Raw genomic sequence first — 22,985 nt, 5'->3', positions numbered from 1 at the left:
TGAGACTCACTGTTGGATGCTCTCATCTGCCGCCGGCGTCCCACACGGTCCAACCCAATGGGGGTGCTCCGGGAGAACGTGAAGGGCCGGAACCGGGCCGACACAGCCTTGTAGGGTGGCACTTGGTGAGCAGGCATGGGCGGCCTGGAAGCTGGCTGCAAAAAGAAAGCAAAATCTCTGAGGAGGTGCCAGGAAGTGGCAGCTCCTGCAAGCACTTCACACGCATAGCTCTCTCACCTCGAAGCCACTCACAGACGTGAAATGGTTGCTCCGATCCTGCCACGAGTTGCAGGCTGCACCGAAGCCCGGTGGCAACTCGTGATGCTACAGTTTTTAACACCCTGATCGGCTTACTGTCCTGCACCCTGCAGCCTCGTGTTTCATCTCACTTTTCTGCAACATGCCAACAGGTCCCACTAAGGAAAAAGAAGCTTCTGAGAAGAGGAAGGCACGTTTAGAAAGCAGGGGAGTTGTCACACAGACGCAGGGTCACTAAGGTAAGAAGATGATTTCCCGGGGTGGCCCTCTGGAGGAAGCCAGGGCAAGGCCACAACCCGGCCAGGGTGGCCAACTGTGATCCTCACATCCTTCTTCAGCCTCCTTCCTCCTTTACTCCTCCCTGCCGACACAGAGCCTGGCACAGATGAGCCTTCAGTAAGGATTTGTGGAGCTGAAGGCAAGCCTTGCCTCCCTAAACTCACACAGCAGTGGAGCTTCAGTTAAAAGAAGCGGCTTTCCATGTAGTTGCCCAGGTCTCTCTTACAATGCCCTTCTGGTTTTCCACAATTGCGATCCCTAAAACTATTAGTCAAAGGCCCAGTTGCTTCATGTGTTCCTTAGATTTCGTTTTTCCTCCTTTTGTTTATTACATGCATATTCTGCTTACGTAATTCCTTAGGTTTTCTTACAATTTTCTCACCCAATTCCCTAAATTAGGCTATAGTACAGAAAATCACTTTTCACTTTCCTTTTGGCTGCGCCGAAGGGAAACCCTTTCTAAGGCTCTAGAGCATCCGGGACTGCTGTTCTGAGTTAAAACGCGTGACCACCTGCTTCAGTGCAGAATCATGTCCCAACAGCAGAGCGCCTTCGGACAAAAGATTCTGAAAATTTTCATGGTATTCTGCAACTTAATTTTTGAACCTTAAGAAACCAGTTCAATTTATTTAAGCAAGGGTTTTTGACTGCTTGTTATACACAAGGCATTGTGTGGGGCTTTACAGGAAAAATGTAAACATATACAATCCAGTACTAGTACTGTATAGGATTTCCCTTTTAAGATAATTTTATGGGTTACTTATGACATCAGCTACTAAGTTTTAAAAATGAAAGTGGGCATATATATTACTCATATGGTGTTCTGTGAATGTTTACCACGTCCAGGGTATTAGCCTTCCCAAATAAGTATATACTTCTCCAAGATAGAGTCTTCAATTAAATGTTTTGTATTTTCAAACTGCTCACTGGATACCCGGATAAATATTTGTTGAATTACTAAACTATAGTAAGAAACCAATACTAAGTGTTTAATCCATTGTCCAACTATTACTAGTTGCAAAGTTGCAACTCAAAATAAATAAATAAAATGGTAGAAAACAAAATACTTTCTTATCTCCTAAAAAACTATTTCTTCTTTACATTTTATTTATTTCTTCTTTACATTTTATCTTTACATTTTAACAACGAACAATACTGTCTTTTTCAACAATTTCTTTCAGGAGTGTTACTGAATATGTCCTGCTACCTTTCCCTGGTTAGAATCTCAGGTTATTCAGAAATCAACAGCAAATGAGTCTTAAGTATTATTTGAGATCCCAGGAAAGAAAGATTAGCAAAAGGCATCCAAACATCAGACGGTTAGCTTGAATTCATGCATGTTTTCACACAGTCAGGAAGAAAAGGTGGTTAAGCATACGGTGCTGCCCTTGACAACGCGAGAGAAAAAGCAGATCCAGCTTAGTGTGCAGAGAGAACAGAGGCAGGAAGCTGGAGGGCCTCTGCTGGCTTGGGGAGGTGCACACCAGATCTTACTTGTGTCAGAAGACTGTCCAGTTCCTCGGTCTGGTTGGTCCCATACAAGCTGACCCCACCTATCACGGAAATGGGGCGTCTTCTCCGGGCTCCTTTGGGGCAGCCCACTGGAGCATTCTGGTCTTCAGGGCTGGCAGAAGTCAAGCTTGCCTGGGGGTCCTCGTTCACACGGTCTTCCTTCTGGGGGTCTGCAGCAACCGAGTCTTCAGGAATAGACAAACTGCGGCTGGCCAGCTGGCCGTAGTCAGAGAACGGCCGAGGCCTTGGCCGTCTCCCAGAGCCCCATCTCCTCCTGGGGGTTCTCTGTGCCTCTGTCCTTTCATCCTGTGATGAACCTTGCCTCCATGGACCATCATGGAAGACCTTTCAAATGCGAACAAGTCAGGTGAGCTCAATATCCAGGAAGGTATTCAAAAAGAACAAGCCACACATTCCCTCTCACCGCCATAGCCCTGCCTCGGGTTTTCTCGATTTACTTGTTTATTAGAACAGCTATTTGTGTACTAGAACATGAAGACACAACTAAACCTTAATCAAAATAACCAAATCTATTATTATAGACTGATTCAATAGACTGATATTTCAATAACCATAATTGAAATAGTGGTTTGGTGACCAATGATGAGCTATGATAAAAGGCATTAAGAAAATCAGCACTGGCCGGATGTGGTGGCTCATGTCTGTAATCCCAGCACTTTGGGAGGCCGTAGTGGGCAAATCACTTGAGGTCACAAGTTTGAGACCAGCTGGCCAACATGGTGAAACCCTATCTCTACTAAAATACAAAAACATTAGCCAGGTGTGTGGTGGCAAGTGCCTGTAATCCCAGCTACTTGGGAGGCTGAGGCAGGAGAGTCACTTGAACCTGGGAGGTGGAAGTTGCAGTGAGCTGAAACTGCACCTCTGCACTCCAGCCCGGGTGACAGAACGAGACTCTATCTCAAAAAAAAAAAAAAAAAAAAAAAAAAAAAAAAGGGGCAGGTGCAGTGGCTCAGGCCTGTAATCCCAGCACTTTGGGAGGCCGAGAGGGGCAGATCAGGAGGTGAGGAGATCGAGACCATCCTGGCTAACACGGTGAAACTCCGTCTCTACTAAAAATACAAAAAATTAGCCGGGCGTGGCGGCGGCGCCTGTGGTCCCAGCTACTCGGGAGGCTGAGGCAGGAGAATGGCGGGAACCCGGGAGGCGGAGCTTGCAGTGAACCGAGATGGCGCCACTCACTCCAGCCTGGGCGACAGAGCGAGAGTCCGTCTCAAAAAAAAAAAAAAAGAAGTGAATACGGAGCAAAGAGCAAAGAGCACAGTGTGGGGTTTATAGATACTCTACTCCAACCCCTCATTTTTCAAATCGGGAAAACTGGGACCTAAAGAAGTGACACGACTTGCCCAGGGCCACACAGCTAATCAGTGGCAACAAAGACACAGAACAACGGGCTTCGTGATTTATTTTCCACAAGTTTTCCTGCAAGGCCACGTCACCTCTGCTCAAAAGACAATCCCGTGCAGGTTCCAGCAACTTCCCTCTGCTGCTGTCCACAGATGGCTCCTGCCGGGGTTGCCACCTCTAAGTCTGTCTCCACTGACGGCATCCAGAATAGCATACAAACGGTTGTGAGCTGAAGGCTTTAAGAGAGTAGGCTTTTTTCCCACTGAACTCTTGTTACCTGCCTAAAAGCAGAGCCTCTCAAAAGAACTGAACTGTCACAAATCCCCTCCTGGGAACTGACTGCAACCAGGGAAAAGAGGGGAACCCACACCCACACACTGTCACAAAACTCATGTATTTTCCTGAAAGCCTATTTATCTTTCCTAGAAGCCACTTGTTTTCCCATAAGTTCTCTTCTCCCCTCCTAGTAAGATGCCACACACAGCTTAAACTCTAACCACCTCCTGGAGTCACTTTTTTTTTTTGAGATGGAGTCGCACTCTTGTCACCAGGCTGGAGTACAGTGTGATCTTGGCTCACTGCAACCTCCACCTCCCAGGTTCAAGCGATTATCCTGCCTCAGCCTCTTTTTTTTTTTTTTTTTTTGTTTGTTTTTTGAGACGTAGTCTCGCTCTGTCGCCCAGGCTGGAGTGCAGTGGCGCGATCTCGGCTCACTGCAAGCTCCGCCTCCTGGGTTTACGCCATTCTCCTGCCTCAGCCTCCTGAGTAGCTGGGACTACAGGCGCCCGCCACCGCGCCCGGCTAGTTTTTTGTATTTTTAGTAGAGACGTGGCTTCACCGTGGTCTCGATCTCCTGACCTTGTGATCCGCCCGCCTCGGCCTCCCAAAGTGCTGGGATTACAGGCGTGAGCCACCGCGCCCGGCCTGCCTCAGCCTCTTAAGTAGCTGGGATTACAGGCACGCACCACCACGCCCAGCTAATTTTTATATATATATATTACTAGACACGGGGTTTCACCATGTTGGCCAGAATGGTCTTGAACTCCTGACCTCCTGATCCGCCCACCTCAGCCTCCCAAAGTACTGGGATTACAGGAGTGAGCCACCACACCCTGCCTGAGTCACATTTTTCTATGAACTGTCTCTCACACACAGACACCCGCATACACGCAGGCATGTGAATAAACATGTCTTTTCTTTTGCTAATCTGTCCTCTGCCAATTAAATTCACAGGCCTTCAGAACAGAGTCAAAGAGTGTAGAGGAAATAGTTTTCCTCTTCAACATCGCTATAGGAAAATATGAGAGAAATCATGAAAAGGTTAATACTATTTTATCTATTACAAACGAAAAACACATTAAAGATAGCTTAAATTACCGAATGAAATGGCACAGACAACTTAAGTACACAGTGAGAATCAACCCAATTACATTACTGCCCCGCAATAAAAACGTTCAGGAACAACACGCTAGAAAAACAGAAGTACAAGAAGACCACAGGCAGGGAGCCGTCCACCTGCTCACAAACGGACGTGCAGTGCTTTGCTCTGTTCTGTTTTCAGTTAGTGTTTTGGGGTCTGGTTTGTTTCGGTTTTACACTTACGCAACACGCACCCTGCTTTTTCTCAGTCACGCCAAAAGCAAGGAACTGCTCCAGGCAGTGACAGATGCTGGGTACAGGCAGGTGAGCTCCAAGCAGGTCAGTAGACAGCGGGGGCAGGACTCGGGATCACTCCTTTAACACATCATGCCTCAGAGGCAGCACAGTAGAGCACACAAAACCAACTGCTGGCCGGTGCAAAGTGGCTCACACCTGTAATCCCAGCACTTTGGGAGGCTCAGGCAGGAGGAATGCTTGAGCCCAGGAGTTCGAGACCAGCCTGAGCAACACAGTGAAATGTCACCTCAAAATAAATACATAAATAAATAATAGCAGGGCGTGGTTGCATGTGCCTGTGGTCCCAGCTACTTGGGAGGCCGAGGAAGGAGGATTGCTTGAGCCCAGGAGATGGAGGCTGCAGTGAGCCATGATTGCACTACTGCACTGGGAGACAAAGCAAGACCCATTGTCAAAAAAAAAAAAAGAGAAACAACTGTAATTCTACGTTCAGTATTTATACAGTTCCAATGAAAATATAAAAGGAGAACACACTCCCTCTAAAAGGTAACACACATTCTAAAAATAGCAAAACTTAGTCAACAGGATAATACATACAATTGAAATGTCCATTTTACTCCCAGCAAAAGTACAAAGAGAAAGAGAGGGAAAAACTCTCAGATTTAAGCTGACATTCAAACATTGATTCTTAGCCAAAAGATGGTTAAATTCCTTATGAAACAAATTTGAACTTTGATGGATATGCTAAAATTGAATCTTTTTTTTTTTTTTTTTAAAGCAAAGTTTATGTACTTCTGAACTACTACCAGGTTCATTCCAGGAAATGTAGTCTGGTTGTGATTCTACTTGGAACTGTGGACACACACACACTATCAAACAAACTTCTCCGGCAAGTGAGAGCCTACCTCAGAGTCTGGCACGGGCTGCCAGGGCCCATGGATGCACCAAAGAAACAGGCGGCTGGGCATAGCCACGTCCTCCGAAGAGTCTTTCTTGACTTTAAAACACCATCATGAAGAGCTACCCTCTTCCACGGCCATGCCAGAGCTCTGCCCCAGTCCAGACAATCCAGCCAGAGCCCTACCAGCTCCAAAACAGGCAGTTCACACCCCAGTCATAAACTTCTGTAAACAGACTTTCCAGTGGAATTACTGCCCTTGTAACTCTTGCTTCTCTGCATATATTTTGTTATTAGTATTTTTGAGACGGAGTCTCGCTCTGTTGCCCAGACTGGAGTGCAGGGGCGCAATCTCGGCTCACTGCAAGCTCTGCCTCCCGGGTTCACGCCACTCTCCTGCCTCAGCCTCCCCAGCAGCTGGGACTACAGGTGCCTGCCAGCACGCCCGGCTAATTTTTTTTTTTTTTGTACTTTTAGTAGAGATGGGGTTTCACTGTGTTAGCCAGGATGGTCTTGATCTCCTGACGTGATTCGTCTGCCTCGGCCTCCCAAAGTGCTGGGATTACAGGCATGAGCCACCGCGCCCGGCCATATATTTTATTTTATTTATTTATTTTGAAACAGTGTCACTCTGTTGCCCAGGCAGCAGCACAATCACAGCTCACTGCAGCCTCCACCTCCTGGGCTCAGGTGACACTCCCATGTCAGCTGCTCAGGTAGCTGGGACTATAGGTGCGCACCACCGCATCAGTTCATCTGTTTATTTTTTGTAGAAACAGGGATTCACCATGTTGCCCAGGCTGGTCTCAGACTCCTGGGCTCAAGTAATTCACTTGCCTTTGCCTCCCCAAAGGGCTGCGATTACAGGTGAGAGCCACCGTGCCTGGCCTCTCCGCATATATTTTAAAGTGTTTTACTTACTATTACATGTTTTCTTCCTGTAAGATTTCATATTTTACTTTGCAAAACTAAAAAGCCAATATAGGCTTTGTTACCTCCAGTGAGACACTTTAAAACATTTTCTTGAAACGACAGTGAAAACAAATTATTAACCAGACGAAAAATGAAAGATTCAGACAAAATAACTTGATTTCTCTTATATCCATTCAGAGGCCTAACCTAAAGGCCTAACCTAAAGGAAGTATAGTCAAACAGCAAGTATTCCAGTACCTGTGAGATTTTATTTAGAGATTGGGTCTTTGCAGATGGAATAAAGTTAAAATCAGGTCCCCCCGGGTTAGGTGGGCTGCAATGCAATGGCTGGTGTCCTTATGACGCAGATGGAAATTTGGACACAGACAAACATGAAAGGGAGAAAGCCACGGGAGGACGGAGGCAGAGACTGGAGTGATGCATCCACAGGCCAGGGGCACCAGGGAAGGCGAGCTGCCACTGCAGGCTGGACGAGGCTAAAAAGAAGCCTCCTTCGCACCTTGGAGTGATTGTGGACTTGTCAACACTTTGATCTCAAACCTCCGGCCTCCAGAACGGTGAGAGAACAGATGTCCACTGTTTTAGGCCACCTAGGTTGTGGTGATTTGTTAGAGTTACCCTAGGAAACTCATACAGCAAGGTAATTCAGAAGAAAACTAAAGCACAGGGACTCTGGGCATACCAAAGGTTTTTTGGAGATGATATAAATACAATAAACGGACTCCCCAGTTTTCTCCTAGGGTACCAGCATCCTGTGTACCACGAGAATTCACATACAGGGGTCGAGGTGAGATGGAAAACACCTCAGCAGTGGATGCCACAGAGGACCACAGTGAACGCTGCAATTTCTGAATGCCTATGAGGTGCCAGACCTATGCCAGGCATACATGCTACCTTGCTTAATCTTCTCAGCCACCCTGTGAGGCAGGTACTGTTCACAGAATTTTACTGATTAAGACACCAGGGCTGAAATAGATGAAATGATTTGCTCACATTAATAGAGCCAGAAAAGGGAAGGGCTTATGTTACAACCCAGTCTGTCTGACTTCAAAACCTCCGTCTCTCCTCTATAAAGCCTGCATACGTAGCATGTACTTTTACAGGAGGAAAATAGAGCTTTGCAGGTTTTCCTTCCCTCAGGTGTAGAACTGCTGGAGGGAGGGGAGAGAGAATGGCAATTATCAGAGGCTCTGGTAACATGTGCCCTGGGCAATCTGGTAAAACCTACAGACCCCAGAATGACACGTTCACATGCATAAAAGAAAATGAGAGAGGATTGTAAAGTAAGATGATTTAAAAGAGCTGTAATGTGGTAACATATGTCAGGTATGAATTAAGAGGATGGGTGTGAGGTAGTGATTCTGAAGTATCGATGAGTGATGTCAATATATTTCAAGACATGAGAAAAACCTGTTGTATAATGTGAGAAAGGTCTGTAATTAGACAATATCACCAATATCTAAAATTCCTGGGTTAGATAACAACACTTAAGAGTATCTAGGGCATCAGTCTTGTGCTCCAATTCTTAAAAAACGAAAATTTAGGCCTTACAACTTATAAAGTCAAAAAAGTAGCATCTCACTATCCCAGAACTATATCTCATTACCCAACGTCCCTTAAATGAAAATTAATGTGTCATAACCAAAAATACCCTGCACAGGCCTGTTTTTATGTGTTGCAACGATCTGTCCCAGGATTTTAAGTGGGTAAGGGGAACGCATAGGATCCCAGATGAATTGCCATATTTTGAGGAGCTGAAAGCAGGAACAAGGAAATATTTACATATGCAGAAAGAGGTAAGTTTGAGCCTTAATGATATTTTTTCTTGTGGGAGGGGGTAGTATTTTTAACACCAAAGGAATAACATGTTACATTCACTTAGAAATCAGATTTTCAAATTGCTTTCCCATCTAACTATGATTATATTTTCCAAGAAGCAAAGAAGACATAATTACCCCCATTTTAAGATGAGAAGACAATGGATTTACTGAAAGATAAGAGCAAGCGAGATAGTTCAGGAACTTTAATTTCATCTTTGGAAGACCAGCACTAAACAGGACCCCACCATTAATAGCAGTAGGTAAGAAAGATGCCAAATGGCTTTATGGGTTATAGCAAAAACCCTTAGCAGCAATTGATGCTGCTCCCCAAAAAGCCTTCATGAGCGTATCACACACGCAGTCTGCACTGCTGGCTTCTGCCCTATGTATTTCTCTGGGCTATTTCTCCATTCATCCATGTGTGTGTAGACACAGTCACGTGCATGCATCTGGCTAGGACTCTTCCGTGCTGGTTCCTCCCACAGTCCCGACCTTCACTTCTTTCCAACGTTCTCTTTCTCTCTCCTTGCCTAGGCCCTCTTCCCCTAACTGTCGTGTATGGAACCAAGAGTCGATTTTGTTTCATGGAATAAATCATATTAGGTTTCCTATCCTTAATTTTTATAACAATGAGGTGGAATTTTCTTTTCTTTTTTCCTTTTTTTTTTTTGAGACAGTCTCACTCTGTCACTCAGATTGGAGTAAGTAGCACGATCTCGGCTCACTGCAGCCTTGAACTCCCAGGCTCAAGTGATCCTCCCACCTTGGCTTCCTGAGTAGCTGAGACTACAGGCATGCACCACCAGGCCCAGCTAATTTTTAAGTTTCTGTAGAGACAGGGGTCTCACTATGTGGCTCACGCTGGTCTCAAACTCCTGGGCTCAGGCAATCCTCCCGCTTCGGCCTCTCAAAGTGCTGGGATTACAGGAGTAAGCTGCCATGCCTGGCCTGCTGGAATAATCTTTCTGTCTAAGCTGCCTTTGGCTTTCGTAGCCCTCAATGGGGTGTGTGTGTTGCAGGGGAAGTGAATTATCCCGGCACGCGGGGAGGTGCCCCATAAACGGGGCCTGCCACCAGGCGGGCTTCCTGGTCCTCCACCCCCTGGCTCTTTCCACCGGTCCAGGCATGGCTCCGTGCATCACTCAGGAAGGCTGAGGAACAACCACCGCGAGGGGAGGCGCTCCTGTAAGAGCCCAGTTACCCATGCAAAGTGGAGGACAGGAGGGATGGCCTCTGACCCACTTCAAAACTAAGTAAATGGCAAAACGCCCTGCATTGCACTGAGTGACGCCGTCTCACGAATGTGCCTGTTCAAGGTGGCTCTGCTGCACCCCTCACAGTTTCCGCTACTTTAGGGACCATCTTGGGAAGGGGAAGACAGGGTTATTAAGTTGTCCCTTCTTTCCTCAGGCCTGGCTCTTAGGACAGGGCCTGGGCCAGAAACAGACCAGGCACGATACTGGAAGTAGAAACATTTACTGGGTTACTCTTTCTGTGGCCTGTAGGTAAAAATAAATAATAACTCTGGGCTACATTCTTACAAATGTGCTGCATTTTTTTACTAGGATGTTAGGTTTTAACCTGTAAGAATCTTCAGTGGTTGGTGGAATTCTGACAGCAAATGAAGCACAAGTGACTAAGCTAAACTTTTCTAATTACTACGGAATGGGGTTACGTGCAAGTCAGTAATCGTGACATCATTTAAAGAGTCTCCAAAAAACAACAACAACAAAAATAAGCAACTATTATAACCCAGAAAACTGTGGCCTTGTCCCTGGGATTCAGGAAACAGTTTGGTCATTTGTTAAACATTTTCAAACAATGAATGTTTATCTCCCTTGAAGTAGGAGAGGAGCATGGTGGTGATATTAGATACTTCAATTGTCCTTGAATGTGTTACATGGATGATAAAAGATGCTGAAAACAAAGCTGGTGACCCTACGGCCTTGTATCTAACCTGTTTTATAGACTGATATGGTAGTTTATTTAAAAATGCAAATATACGGAAGTTCATGGAGAACACTTACTTTGATACTATGAGCCCAGTTCCACGAGCATAAAAAACACTAGTACTTAAGAAAAATGTAATCACTAGTGAAGTCTTAGAATACAAGATGGAGAAATCAGTGTAGCTGAACTCCTCTTCAATTTAAAGAAAGGAAAGAACTCCATATGACAGTGACAAACTCCATCCCAGCCCCTGTGATCATGTCCTGTGCCCCTCACCTCACCTGCCTCCCTCACTCACATCACAGACACGTGTCACCACCCTCACCCCAAAACCATCACTCCCAGGCTGATGGTTTTCCCCCTTAGCCTCAATAATAATTATTCAAGGGAGTTCTGTTTTTTAGGCTCAAGTACAACATCCAGACCATCCTGCCATCTCAAAATCAATAGTAACAGGATGCTGAAACTGACATCCAGGTGGAGAAAACAAACTGGTAGGTTGCATTTTTTTTTTTTTTGTTTTTAAGACAGGGTCTCACTCTGTCATCAGGCTGCAGTGCAGTGGCACAATTACGGCTCACTGCAGCCTCAACCTTCAGGGCTCAAGTGATCCTTCTGCTTGGCTAACTTTTGTATTTTTAGCAGAGATAGGGTTTTGCCATGCTGGTCAGGCTGGTCTTGAACTCTTGAGCTCAAGCGATCCACCTGCTTCAGACTCCCAAAGTGCTGAGATTACAGGTGTGAGACACCATACCTGGCCATAGGTTGCAATTTTATGCCTGGACTAATTAAGAGTAAAGAGACAGTCTAAAGCCATCATATTATGAAATAAATGCACATAATTACCACATCTTAAAACATGTTTCATCTCTGAAATACATGCTAAAGAATATAGAGGTCTACTTTCAAACTTGTTATTTTCAATGAGTGAAAAAACACGATTTTATAAAAATGAACTTACTTTCCTCTTTGGAAATTAAACTTATTGACTGAGGAGGACTTAGTATTTCAAGAGTAATAACCACATTTTAGCTCTGAATATGTTAGCAACCTGTTGTCTTTCTCTTTTTTTGGGGGGGCGGGGGGCAAGGTCTCTATCTGACACCCAGGCTGGAGTGCAGTGGCGCAATCTCAGCTCACTGCAGCCCCCACCTCCTAGGCTCAGGTGATCCTCCTACCTCAGCCTCCCGAGTAGGTGGGACTAGAGGTACGCACCACCACGCCTGGCTAATTTTTCTATTTTTAGCAGAGACAGAGTTTTGCCATGTTGCCCAGGCTGGTCTTAAACTCCTGGTTTCAAGGGATCCACTCACCTCAGCCTCCCAAAGTGTTGGGATTACAGGTGTGAGCCATCATACCCAGACTGTTGTTTATCTTTCTTTATAATTTCATACTCTCCTGTCCCTGGCCTCCATCCCATGATATAAATAAACTTACTTTCATTTAATTACTGATTGAGGACCACTAAGTATTTCAAAATCAGTGACCATGTTTCAGATAACAGAGTCAGCCATCCTGTCCCTATCTCCTCCATCATCTCCTGAAATCCTGCGCCACTCTACAAACAAATTAGTTGCAATTTTCCTCCCCCCATTCTCAACAATCCTGTTCTGAAGCTGTCTTACTTAGTCTCAGATACATGAGGAACAAGGTAATGGGTCCTTGCCAACAATAAGCTTTTATACTTTTATTAATTATACACGATTGTATCACACCTGCTTTAAACTCATAAGAGTCCAGGGCCTCCCTGACCAGGTAAACATCCACCTCTGATGTGCTGTGCACCACAGACACTCGGGCCACGTGGACTCTCTGCACAGAGGAGCCATCACAAAGGAAAGGCAAGATCGCAAGGAGCACCCGTAGTGCTTCTTTTTTATTTTCACTGAGGAATACAAGAATCTAATGTGTTCTGCTGCCAAATATTTCCAGTAGGTTTAATTCAAAACTTGGCAGTTAAAGAATTACAGGTGAAAAATTTATACCACAAAGAGTAAAAATGCAAAGCCAAATGTACAAGGTATCCTCACGGTAAACATGTGAAAAGCATATAATATACATTAAACAGTGAGGCTGTAATCCTTTGCCTGGTCACAAACTGTAAACAAGGCTTCAGCCACCTGTCCCCTACCTGTGGCATTGACCTACTAAACATGGCACCGCTCTGGCCCTGGAGTCACCCTGCAGTCCAAGGTGGCTTTCTTTCCTGTATCACCCAGTGAACTCCCAAAACAAATGGCCAGAAAACGGACTGAAGCACCTTAGCAGAGCCAGCCCATCCCAACCAGCCAAAACATTCCCACTAAAACATCGAGGAGAGGCTGGAGACAGCGGCTCACACCTGTAATCCCAGTACTCTGGGAGGCCGAGGTGGGCGAATCACTTGAGGTCAGGAGTTCGAGACCAGCCTGGCCAACATGGCGAAACCCTGTCCCTACTAAAAATGTAAAAACTAGCTGGGAATGGTGGTGCACACCTGTAATCCCAGCTGCTCAAGAGGCATAAGAATCGCTTGAACCCGGGAGGCGAAGATTGCAGTGAGCCGAGATTATGCCACTGCACTCCAGTCTGGGAGACAGAGCAAGACTCTGTCTTAAAAAAAAAAAAAAAAAAAAAAAGTCAATGAGAAGAACTGGTTTGGGCTGGAACTTGTGCAGCAGGAAGTGACCCAAGTTCAGAGGTAAGAATGGTACACATGGACTCACAAGAGAAAGTGGGACGTAAATTTATCGACCATGATACCAGCATTTGAAACATGCCCTTAACCTACAGTACATCATTTAATTTTGCATGTGTGGTAAAAAAAATATATATTTTACATATTTAATATATTGCATATTATATACATTTAATATATTATACATAATATATATTTACATACTATTATTTAATATATTATATATTTACATTCTATATATTTAATATATTATATATAATATATATTATATAAACATATGTTTATATATTATATATTTATATATATAAACAAAATATATATATATAAAATGTCTACTATTTTGACTACTTTTTAAAAATTGTAACATGGGGGTCTGGTTATGTTGCCCAGGCTGGTCTCAGACTCTTGGCCTCAAGTGATCTGCCCATCTTGGCTTCCTGAGTAGCTTGAGATTACAGGTATGTGTCCCTGCACCCAGCTCCATTTTAATTATTGTTAGGTGTATGAGTCAGTGGGATTAAGTACATTCACACTGTTATGTAATTATCACCACCATCCATCTCCAGAACTTTTTCATCTCCCCCAAATGTATCTCTGTATCCATTAAATACTCTCTTCCCCCTCAACTCCTGGCAATGACTACTCTACTTTCTGTCTCTATGAATTTGACTACTCTACGGATCTCCTATGAGTGGAATCATACAGTATTTATTGTTTTGTGATTGCCTGATTTCACTTAGCATAATGTCCTCAAGGTTCAGCTACACTGTAGCATGTTTTATTTTGTTTTGTTTTGAGATGGAGTCTTACTCTGTCGCCAGTGCTTGGAGTGCAGTGGTGTGATCTCGGCTCACTGCAACCTCTGTCTCCTGGGTTCAAGAGATTTCCTGCCTCAGCCTCTGCCTCCCAAGTAGCTGGGACTACAGGCACCTACCATTACGCCCAGCTAATTTTTTGTATTTTTAGTAGAAACGGGGTTTCACCACGTTGGCCAGGCTGGTCTCGAACTCCTGACCTCATGATTCACCAGCCTCAACCTCCAACAAGTGCTGGGATTACAGACGTGAGCCACCATGCCCAGCCTGCAGCATGTTTGCTAAGGCGTAAATGATATTCCACCGTGTGTGTACGCACTATGCTTTTTATCCATTTGTCCATCAGTGAACACTCGGGCTGTTTCCTTGTTTTGCCTCTCATGAACAGTGCTGCTGTGAACACGGGTGTCTACATACCTGCCTGAGTCCTGCTTTCAATTGTCTTGGGCATATACCCAGAAATGGAACTGCTGGATCAGACAGTAATTCTACGCTTAACTTTGGAGGAATCAGCACACTGTTTCTCACAGTGGCTGTACCATCATTTTATACTCCCACCAGCAGCACACAAGGGTTCCAATTTCTCCATATCTTTGTGAACACTTGTTTTTTTTTTATAGTAGCCACTCTTAATGGGTGTGAAGTGGTATCTAACATGGTTTAAATTTGCATTTCCCTAATGATTAGTGACACTGAAGATGTTTTCATATGCTTTATCATTTGCATATATATACATATACATACACACACATATATATGTATGTATTTTTTTTTTTTCAGATGGGAGTCTCTGTCACCCAGGCTGGGGTGCAGTGGTGCAATCTTGGCTCACTGCAACCTCCGCCGCCTGGGTTCAAGCGATTCTCCTGCCTCAGCAGCCTCCCTGAGTAGCTGGGACTACAGGTGCACACCACCACGCCCAGCTAATTTTTTTTGTATTTTTAGTAGAGACAAGGTTTCACCATGTTGTCCAGGCTGGTCTTGAACTCCTGACCTCAGGTGATCCACCCGCCTCACCTGCATATCTTCTTTAGAGAAATGTCTATTCAAGTCCTTTGCCCATTTTTTAAATGGGGCTGTGTTTTTTGTTGTTGTTGAAGATATCATTTAATTTAAAAGCTCTCTGAAGTAGATGCATTTAATTCTATTTTACAGATAAGAAAGATTAAGCGATTCCTCAAGAGATGAGGAGGCTAGTAAATGGTGAGAAAGTCTGCATACCACATCGCAAAGCCGATGCTGATTCTAGGCCTCCTTCCCCATTTGGAGACCGAGCTACAGGCCCGGCCCCACCCCTCACTAGTTATGTGACAGTCCTTGAACTTTTCCAAGCCTCAGTTTACTCATCTGTTAAAGCAAATACAAAAATCACCTATGTCACAGGTGGCTGGGAAAATCGAATGCAACAGTGTTGCACAATGGAACTTTGTTCACTGAAAAGGCATCATATCAATCTGTTATTATTGATATTCTTATTTTCAAGAAACAGTTACTTTGTAAAATCCTAAATGAGTTGGTAAAAATTCCAGTTCTCAGTAGCGGATGGAGCAATTGCTAGACTTACACTTCTTAACATATTTCAGACCAAATTCTTCATTTGATTTGAGACAGGGTTTCACTCTGTCACCCAGGCTGGAGTGACGTGGTGCAACCACAACTCACCGTGGCCTCAATCTCCCAGGCTCAAGCAATCCTACCACCGTGGCCTCCTGAGTAGCTGGGACCACAGGCGTGCACCACCACCCTGGCTAACTTTATTTTGGTTAGAGACAAGGTCTCACTATGCTGTCCAGGCTGGTCTCAAGCTCCTGAGTTCAAGTGATCCAGCCTTGACCTCCCAAAGTTCTGGGATTTTAGGTACGAGCCACCACGTCAGCCAGACAAATTCTTCATTGCACCACTTCTTGCTTGAAAAGTTTTTATTTCATTTTTTGCCAGAGGGAATTTTTGTCTGTAGAAACATACATTCAAGTTATAATACCGTTCAATTTTAAAAAAAAGATTAAAAGCAATCTTTCTCTTTTCCTGGCTTGCCTCCCTGGCTTAAACCACAGCACCACTCTATTCCGAAGTACAGGACACTTTATACCTAGAGGAGCCTCAGCCTGGACAGCCAGTCTCAAAGTTTGCGCTGACAAAAGTCGTTTTCCCGAGTTGATTGCTGATAGTCCAAATTGTTGGGTCTAAACCTCAGGGACTCTAATTCAGTAGCTTTGGGTGAGGCTCAGAAATCTGTAGCTTTGGTTTGTACCTCAGGGCGGGGTCTCTGCTCTGGCTATAACTTAGAAGTATATTATTTGCAAAGTTTAACTGGTCTGTACTGAAATGTCTGACCAAAGGAAGTAATTTTAATCATAACAATGATTTATGTTATAAAAGCTACTATTTACCGGATTTACCGTGTTCCAAGGCACTGTGGTAAGTACCTTACGTGCATTATTTCATTTAATTCTGGCAGTACTATTATCCCAATTTTTAAAGAAGTTGAGGCTTAAGTAGGTCAACTGTCTTTCTTAAGAACACACTGCTAGTTAGCAATAAAACTAGGACAGACCTCAGCAGAACAAGGCCCAACTACTTTCACCATCCAGCTTCCTGATCACTCAAGTTGGGAATGGCTAGCTGGCAGCCATGTGGATCCTGGTATCCTAGAAAGTAACTAGATCAGTGCAGGGCAGCAAGCAGCTGTGAATGCTATATCCTCTCCAACCCACAGGACCCCTCTCTCTACTCTCACACCAGCTGACTCCCTGAAGTCTGTCCCAGAGTATTGCAAATGGTGGTTTTGTCCCCAGACTGTCGGAAGTACAAGAAACAGGTAATGTTCAGTTTATACAGTGACTTGTGGCAATGGGTACTCCGACCCCCACCAACAAAACCTATGTCATTCCTTCTAATCATCACCATCACGGCAGACACAACTAAATCAATTGGTGTCACCAAGCCAGGTTGAAAGCAATTCCACCCTGGGTGCTCATTGATGTTAATTGTTATAGAGAGGTTCAAGAAGAGAAATATAGAAGAGGAGAAAAACATACACTGAAATCAGTTTCTTGGTCATCAAGCTAAAATTCTCCGTCTGGAGGATATGGAAATGTACCTTTCTGTACTGAGTACTTCAGTAAGGCCTAATTACACCCTCCTATCCACAAATTAAAACGAGGTGCTAATTAAGAAAACACTGAAGAATATACCATGATATTGGTTCCCATCATAGCTTAAACTTCAGGAAGCTTAACACACATAGCATTAATACGATGCAGTGCATCCTGACAGGTTGATTGCAAGTGGTTATTGTGGTAATTTCTATAAAAGCTGGTGTTTAGTCTCTTGTGCAGGTATGGGGGATGATTCTGTCTCCCTCCCCCCTTATTTTTAACGAGAAAATCCTATTTAATGGCATTTCACTAGAGAAACTATTCTAGAAATGAGCCACTGGAAAGTTCAAAACTACAGGTATACGATAATTTTATTTAGATTCTGCATTTGTAGAAATAATCTTATCAGTGTTTTTTTCTTTTAAGTGTATGAAGCTCTGCAGCCTGGCAGCAGTGCTGTGTGAGACGGGATTCTGTAGCTTTGGCCTGCATCAGGGGGTCTTCACTCTGGCTACAACTTCAGAAGTACACAGTTTGCAAGTTTTAACTAGTTTGTACTGAAATGCGTGACTCAAATGTTGAGCGCCATTTCAGAAATACTTTGAAACTTTCCACTGAAAAACAGGTAATAAGGAGCATAAACATTTTCAGAGCAAACGGAAACTTCTTTTTTTTACAAACTGACTTAGAAAATGATTCAATTGTTACAGTAAAAAGCTACTTTCACATTTCGACTCATGATCTGAATTTCTATGATTTAGTATTTCTGCAGGAGATCCTTTTTCTCTTTCATATTTTTCTCCAGCAAAAAGAAACAAAACAAGCTAAAAACATTCTGGGAAAAACTGAACATAAACTAGCACCAAGATGACTCACAGAAGGCACACGGATTCTCTTCACATCACACGAAAAAGCCCCTGTCAGAGAAGATGGCTGCTGTGTGTCTGCCCTAGGCATACTATTTAGGAAATATCATAAAACACTAGCTGTCACAGCAGGGCAGATGTCCCTATAACAACATGTTCAACTCATTAGAAAAATATTTTTGGAAAGCACACATAATATCATATTTAAAAATCTTTCCAACTCTAATTTTGTGATTCAAATTCTTGAACGTTTTTGTCAGAGAGAAATGAATGAGAACCCAGAGGAACATGGAAACTTACATTCTCTGTAGTACAAAGAGCACAGGCAGCTGAATAAAACAGAGGCTCGATAACCAGATGTTCATACATTAAAAAATGAATCTTCCTATTACACACAAGAACAACTAAACATGGTGCAGATACCTAAATGTAAGAGCTAAAATGGTAAAACTTTCAGAAAATAACACAGGAGAAAATCTTTGTAATCTTAGAGTTCTTAGATCTACAGAAAACTACAAAAATTTGGTAACTGAATTTTCATCAAAACTAGACTTTGACTCTTTAAAAAATATTATAAAATTGGGCTGAGAGAGGTGGCTCATGCCTGCAATCCCAGCACTTTGGGAGGCCAAGGCAGGCAGACCGCTTGAGCTCAAGAGTTTGAGCCCAGCCCGGGCAGCATGGCAAAACAATACAATTAACCAGGCATGGTGGTGTGTGTCTGTAGTCCCAGTTACTGGGTTGGGGTGGTGCTGAGGCAGGAGGATTGCTTGACCTTGGGAGGCTGAGGCTGCAGCAAGCTGTGACTGCACCATTGTACTCCAGCCTGGGCAAGAGAGTGAGACCCTGTCTCAAAAAAGAAAAGTATTAAAAAATTTAAAAGACAAGCCAGATTGTGAGAAAATACTTGCAATTCGTATTAATTTGATGTGTCAACTTGATTGGGTGCAAGAATCCCCAGAAAGCTGATAAAGCATTATTTCTGGGTGTGTTTGCGAGGGTGTTTCCAGAAAAGACTGGCGTTGGAATCAGTCATCAGTAGAGTAAGTAAAGAAGATTTGCCCTCAAGGATGTGGGTAGACATCTACAATCCCTTGAGGGGTCAAATAGGACCAAAAGGCCAGGCATCCCCTCCTCTCCTGGCAGACATCCACCTTCTCCTGCCCAGGAACACCAAATCTCCTGGTTCTTGGGCCTTCGGACTCCATGACTCACACCAGCACTCCACCGCACCACCTTGTCCTCGGGTTTCCAGGCTCACGCTGAACTACACGTCCGGCTTCCTGGTTCTCCAGGCTGCAGATGGCAGATCTGGGTATTTGGCCTTAGTCGCACCAGCTGATTTTCATATGTATCCTATTGGTTCTCGTCCTCTAGAGAACCCTGAATAATCATATTATCTGATAAAGGACAGGTAGCCAGGAAATATAAAGAAACCTTAACTGCTCAATAAGAGGATGACAAAGAATGCAATGAAATGATGAGCAAAAGATCTGAATGGGCACTTTGCTAAATCAGATCACGTGAACGGCTAATAACCCCACGAAACGATGTTCAACATCATTAGTCATTAGGGAAATGCTAATGAAAGCTAAAATGAAATACCACTCTGCACCCACTGGAATAGCTAGAATACTGACAATTCCAAGTACTGGCAAGGATGAGGAGAAACTCGAACCCTTACACGGTGCTGCTGAGAATCTAAAATGGTGCAGTCATTTTGGAAAGCAGCTTGGCAGCTGCTCAGACAGTTTAACACAGAGTTGTCACAGGACCTAGCAATTCCACCCCTAGGCATCCACCCAAGAGAAAGGAAGCATATTTCCACCCAAGGACTTGTATGTAAGTATTCACAGCAGCATTACTCGCAAGAGTGAAAAGGCAAAAACAACCCGTCTCCATCGACAAATGAATGGATAACAAAGTACGGTCTAGAGAGCCACGCACTGGAATATTACGCAGCCTTAACAAGGAAGGAAGCACCAATCATGCTCCGTGGACAAACCTTGAAAACAAGGTTCTGCTCAGTGAAAGAAGCCGGTCACAAGAGACCACATATTACAGGATTCTATTTCTATGAAACATCCAGAAAAGTAAAATCATAGACACAAAACACAGATCTGAGGCAGGGGCTAGGAACAGAAAGTGACTGTAAATGGCACAAGGCTTCTTTCTGGGGTGGTGAAAATGTGTTAAAATTGGTCTGTGGTCAGACTGGATTAAGAAAATGTGGCACGTATACACCATGGAATACTATGCAGCCATAAAAAAGGATGAGTTCGTGTCCTTTGTAGGGACATGGATGCAGCTAGAAACCATCATTCTCAGCAAACTATCGCAAGAACAGAAAACCAAACACCGCATGTTCTCGCTCACAGGTGGGAACTGAACAATGAGATCACTTGGTCACAGGAAGGGGGACATCACGCACCGGGGCCTGTTGTGGGGAGTGGGAAGGGGGGAGGGATAGCATTAGGAGATATACCTAATGTAAATGACGAGTTAATGGGTGCAGCACACCAACATGGCACATGTATACATATGTAACACACCTGCACGTTGTGCACATGTACCCTAGAACTTAAAGTATAATAATAATAATAAAAACGAAATGAATCCAAAAAAAAAAAGGAAAAAAAATTAGTCTGTGGTGATGGCTGCAGAGCTCCATAAACATATAAAAATCACCGAATTGTTTGCTTAGTAAAAGGTGTAGACACAAAGCCCATCAGCTGTGGCCTGGTCTTGGGTGGGAGCAGGGACTGACTGTAAAAGGCATGGGGAAGCCTTCTGAGGGGAGCCAAGTGTTCTTTAGCTGGACGGTGGTGGTGGCTGCACACTCTACATTTTCCAAAAACCATCAAACCGCATACCTACAACCGGGGAGTTGATGTTGTGCAAATTAGAGTTCTCTACAGAGCTGGTCTGATTAACCTCAGCCACGGAACGTCCCTCTGTGTCCCTGCTCTGACAATGTCACTGGCTTTCCACCACTTACAGGGTAAAGTCCAAATTCACAGCTGTAAGCGAGGCTCTTCCTAATGATGTCCGGACCTACCTGCTTAACCTTACCTCCCTCCTCTCCACCCAGCCACCCTGTACAGGAGTTCTGCAAGCCATCTGCAGCTCCCTGACCAAACAGATGCATCACTTTGCTAGAAACTCATATGCAAAGCCCCGTGCTAAGTCCACACATCACCTCAGCTAATCTTCACAACAGTCCTATGTGGTCAGGATGCTCATCACCCACAGTTTACAGGTGAGGAAAATGAGATTTAGAAAAGGTCGAGAACTAGTAAGCAGCAGAGCTGAGCTCAGGGGTGGGCATCTACCTCCTGTTCCACACTCCTCCTGCCAGCCTGGAAGTCCAGTGCCCTTCTGCAACTGCTGCCCGAAGCGCTAAAGACCCCAATCCACTGTCCCCAGTTCTGCTACTTTCCAGCCTGGGTTCTTAATTCTGCCGCCTTTGGGGCTCCTGTGGCACTTAGTGCATTCGCATGAGGAGCCCTTCCCACTACGTCATAATGACCTGCACACATTCCTGTCACCAGCTGGACTCCGAACCCATTAGAGCACAGACAGCGTCTTTTTGTTGTAACCTCTTCTGTTCACATAGCAGGTGTTGAGTGGTGAGGCACATGACGATTCCTTGTGCACTGCTTGAATTCTGCTTAATGATTCCATCTGAACTTGGATTATTCCTTTGTATCAAACCACGTTACATTACTTCCTGCTCTCTCCAATCACAGAATATCTCTGCACACATGTGCAACCTACTGTACACCTCAGTGAAATGCCCCTGTCCTCTCTATAATCATCTGTAGAAATCCTCCTTCTTCAGATCAGATTCAGTCACCCTTATGAAGCCTTCCTTGATTTGGTACATGGGTGAGCACTGCAAGTCCTCTGAAACCCACAGCATTTTGCTTTTACCACTTTTATGGAATTTAAGCCATCAAGTTCTCCTATGTTTTTGGTGTATCTGGGCACAGGTACAACCTCCTTGGCATCACCACATTCCCTATAGAGTCATACCTAACTGGTCTCTTATATCTGACATGTGTTCAACAAATTTGGTTGGGTACGTGGTTGCATTAAAATATACATGTTGGATTATGCAGGAAATTAACTCTTATGCTTTTTTTTTTTTTAAGTAGCATGATGTCAAATTAACTGTTTGAAGAATTTCTCCATCCCCTGTAAGATTGTAACAGTGTTATACTGAAAAAGAGCTCTGTAAAGAACCTACCTGAACGTCCCTGTCTTAAAAAGCCATGCCAATCTAGGATGGAAAAACCATCTAAGCAGCAATAACCACACAGTGGCAGTCAGTGTCAAAGGGTGGGCTAAGTGTTTAACATCCATAATTTCATTGGCTCTTACCATCCCCAGGGGCAGATGAAGTTACTCTGTATCCTACCCTTGAGAAGACCCGTGCCAGGAGAAGTTCAACAGTTTGCCCCGGTTGCCAGGGATCTTTTAATAAGAGAGCCAGGGTCCCAACTCAACTAGTAACATGTGCCAGGAGACTGCAGCTTACCAGAGCTCCCTGGAGAGGGGTCCAACTGGTTGTCATTTAAGAGTTTTTTCCATGGCATATTTAGCACTACATGAAACACTCACTCTGCTGCCTGACTTTCCATTCACTAAGGAAGCGGTTTCTCCTTCTGAGCTGGTAGGAGAAGCAGCATGAACGCTCCAAACTCCTAGGCAACACCTTCAAAAGGCAAAGGGCAGCACTATCAACAAGTAAATGTAACCTGTAACTTAGAACAGGTCACAAGCTTAAGGACTTGTTCAACAAACCGCTGCTCTTAAAGCTGACCACTAGGTGGCAGGAGCGTAGCATGCTTTGTAAATTAAAGCGGCAGGACATTTTCCCAGCTCTTTTTCA

General features: G+C 44.2%; 1 protein-coding gene across 2 annotated transcripts in view; it reads right to left on the bottom strand.

Annotated features, from left to right (window-relative positions):
• SPATA13 (spermatogenesis associated 13) overlaps window positions 1-22,985 on the bottom strand; it is a 322,746-nt gene that overhangs the window by 59,277 nt on the left and 240,484 nt on the right. For both annotated transcript variants that reach the window (XM_050767081.1, XM_050767080.1), the window contains exons 4-5: window positions 2,032-2,394; window positions 11-155 (exon numbers count right to left, since the gene is read on the bottom strand). In XM_050767081.1, the coding sequence (XP_050623038.1) occupies window positions 11-155; window positions 2,032-2,394 (508 nt within the window). The remainder of the gene's footprint in view (window positions 1-10; window positions 156-2,031; window positions 2,395-22,985) is intronic.

The sequence above is a fragment of the Macaca thibetana genome, chromosome 17 (assembly GCF_024542745.1).
Source record: "Macaca thibetana thibetana isolate TM-01 chromosome 17, ASM2454274v1, whole genome shotgun sequence".
NCBI classification, from domain to species: domain Eukaryota; kingdom Metazoa; phylum Chordata; class Mammalia; order Primates; family Cercopithecidae; genus Macaca; species Macaca thibetana.
The sequence above is the reverse complement of the archived record's forward strand: the minus strand, read 5'-3'. Positions and strand labels throughout refer to the sequence as shown.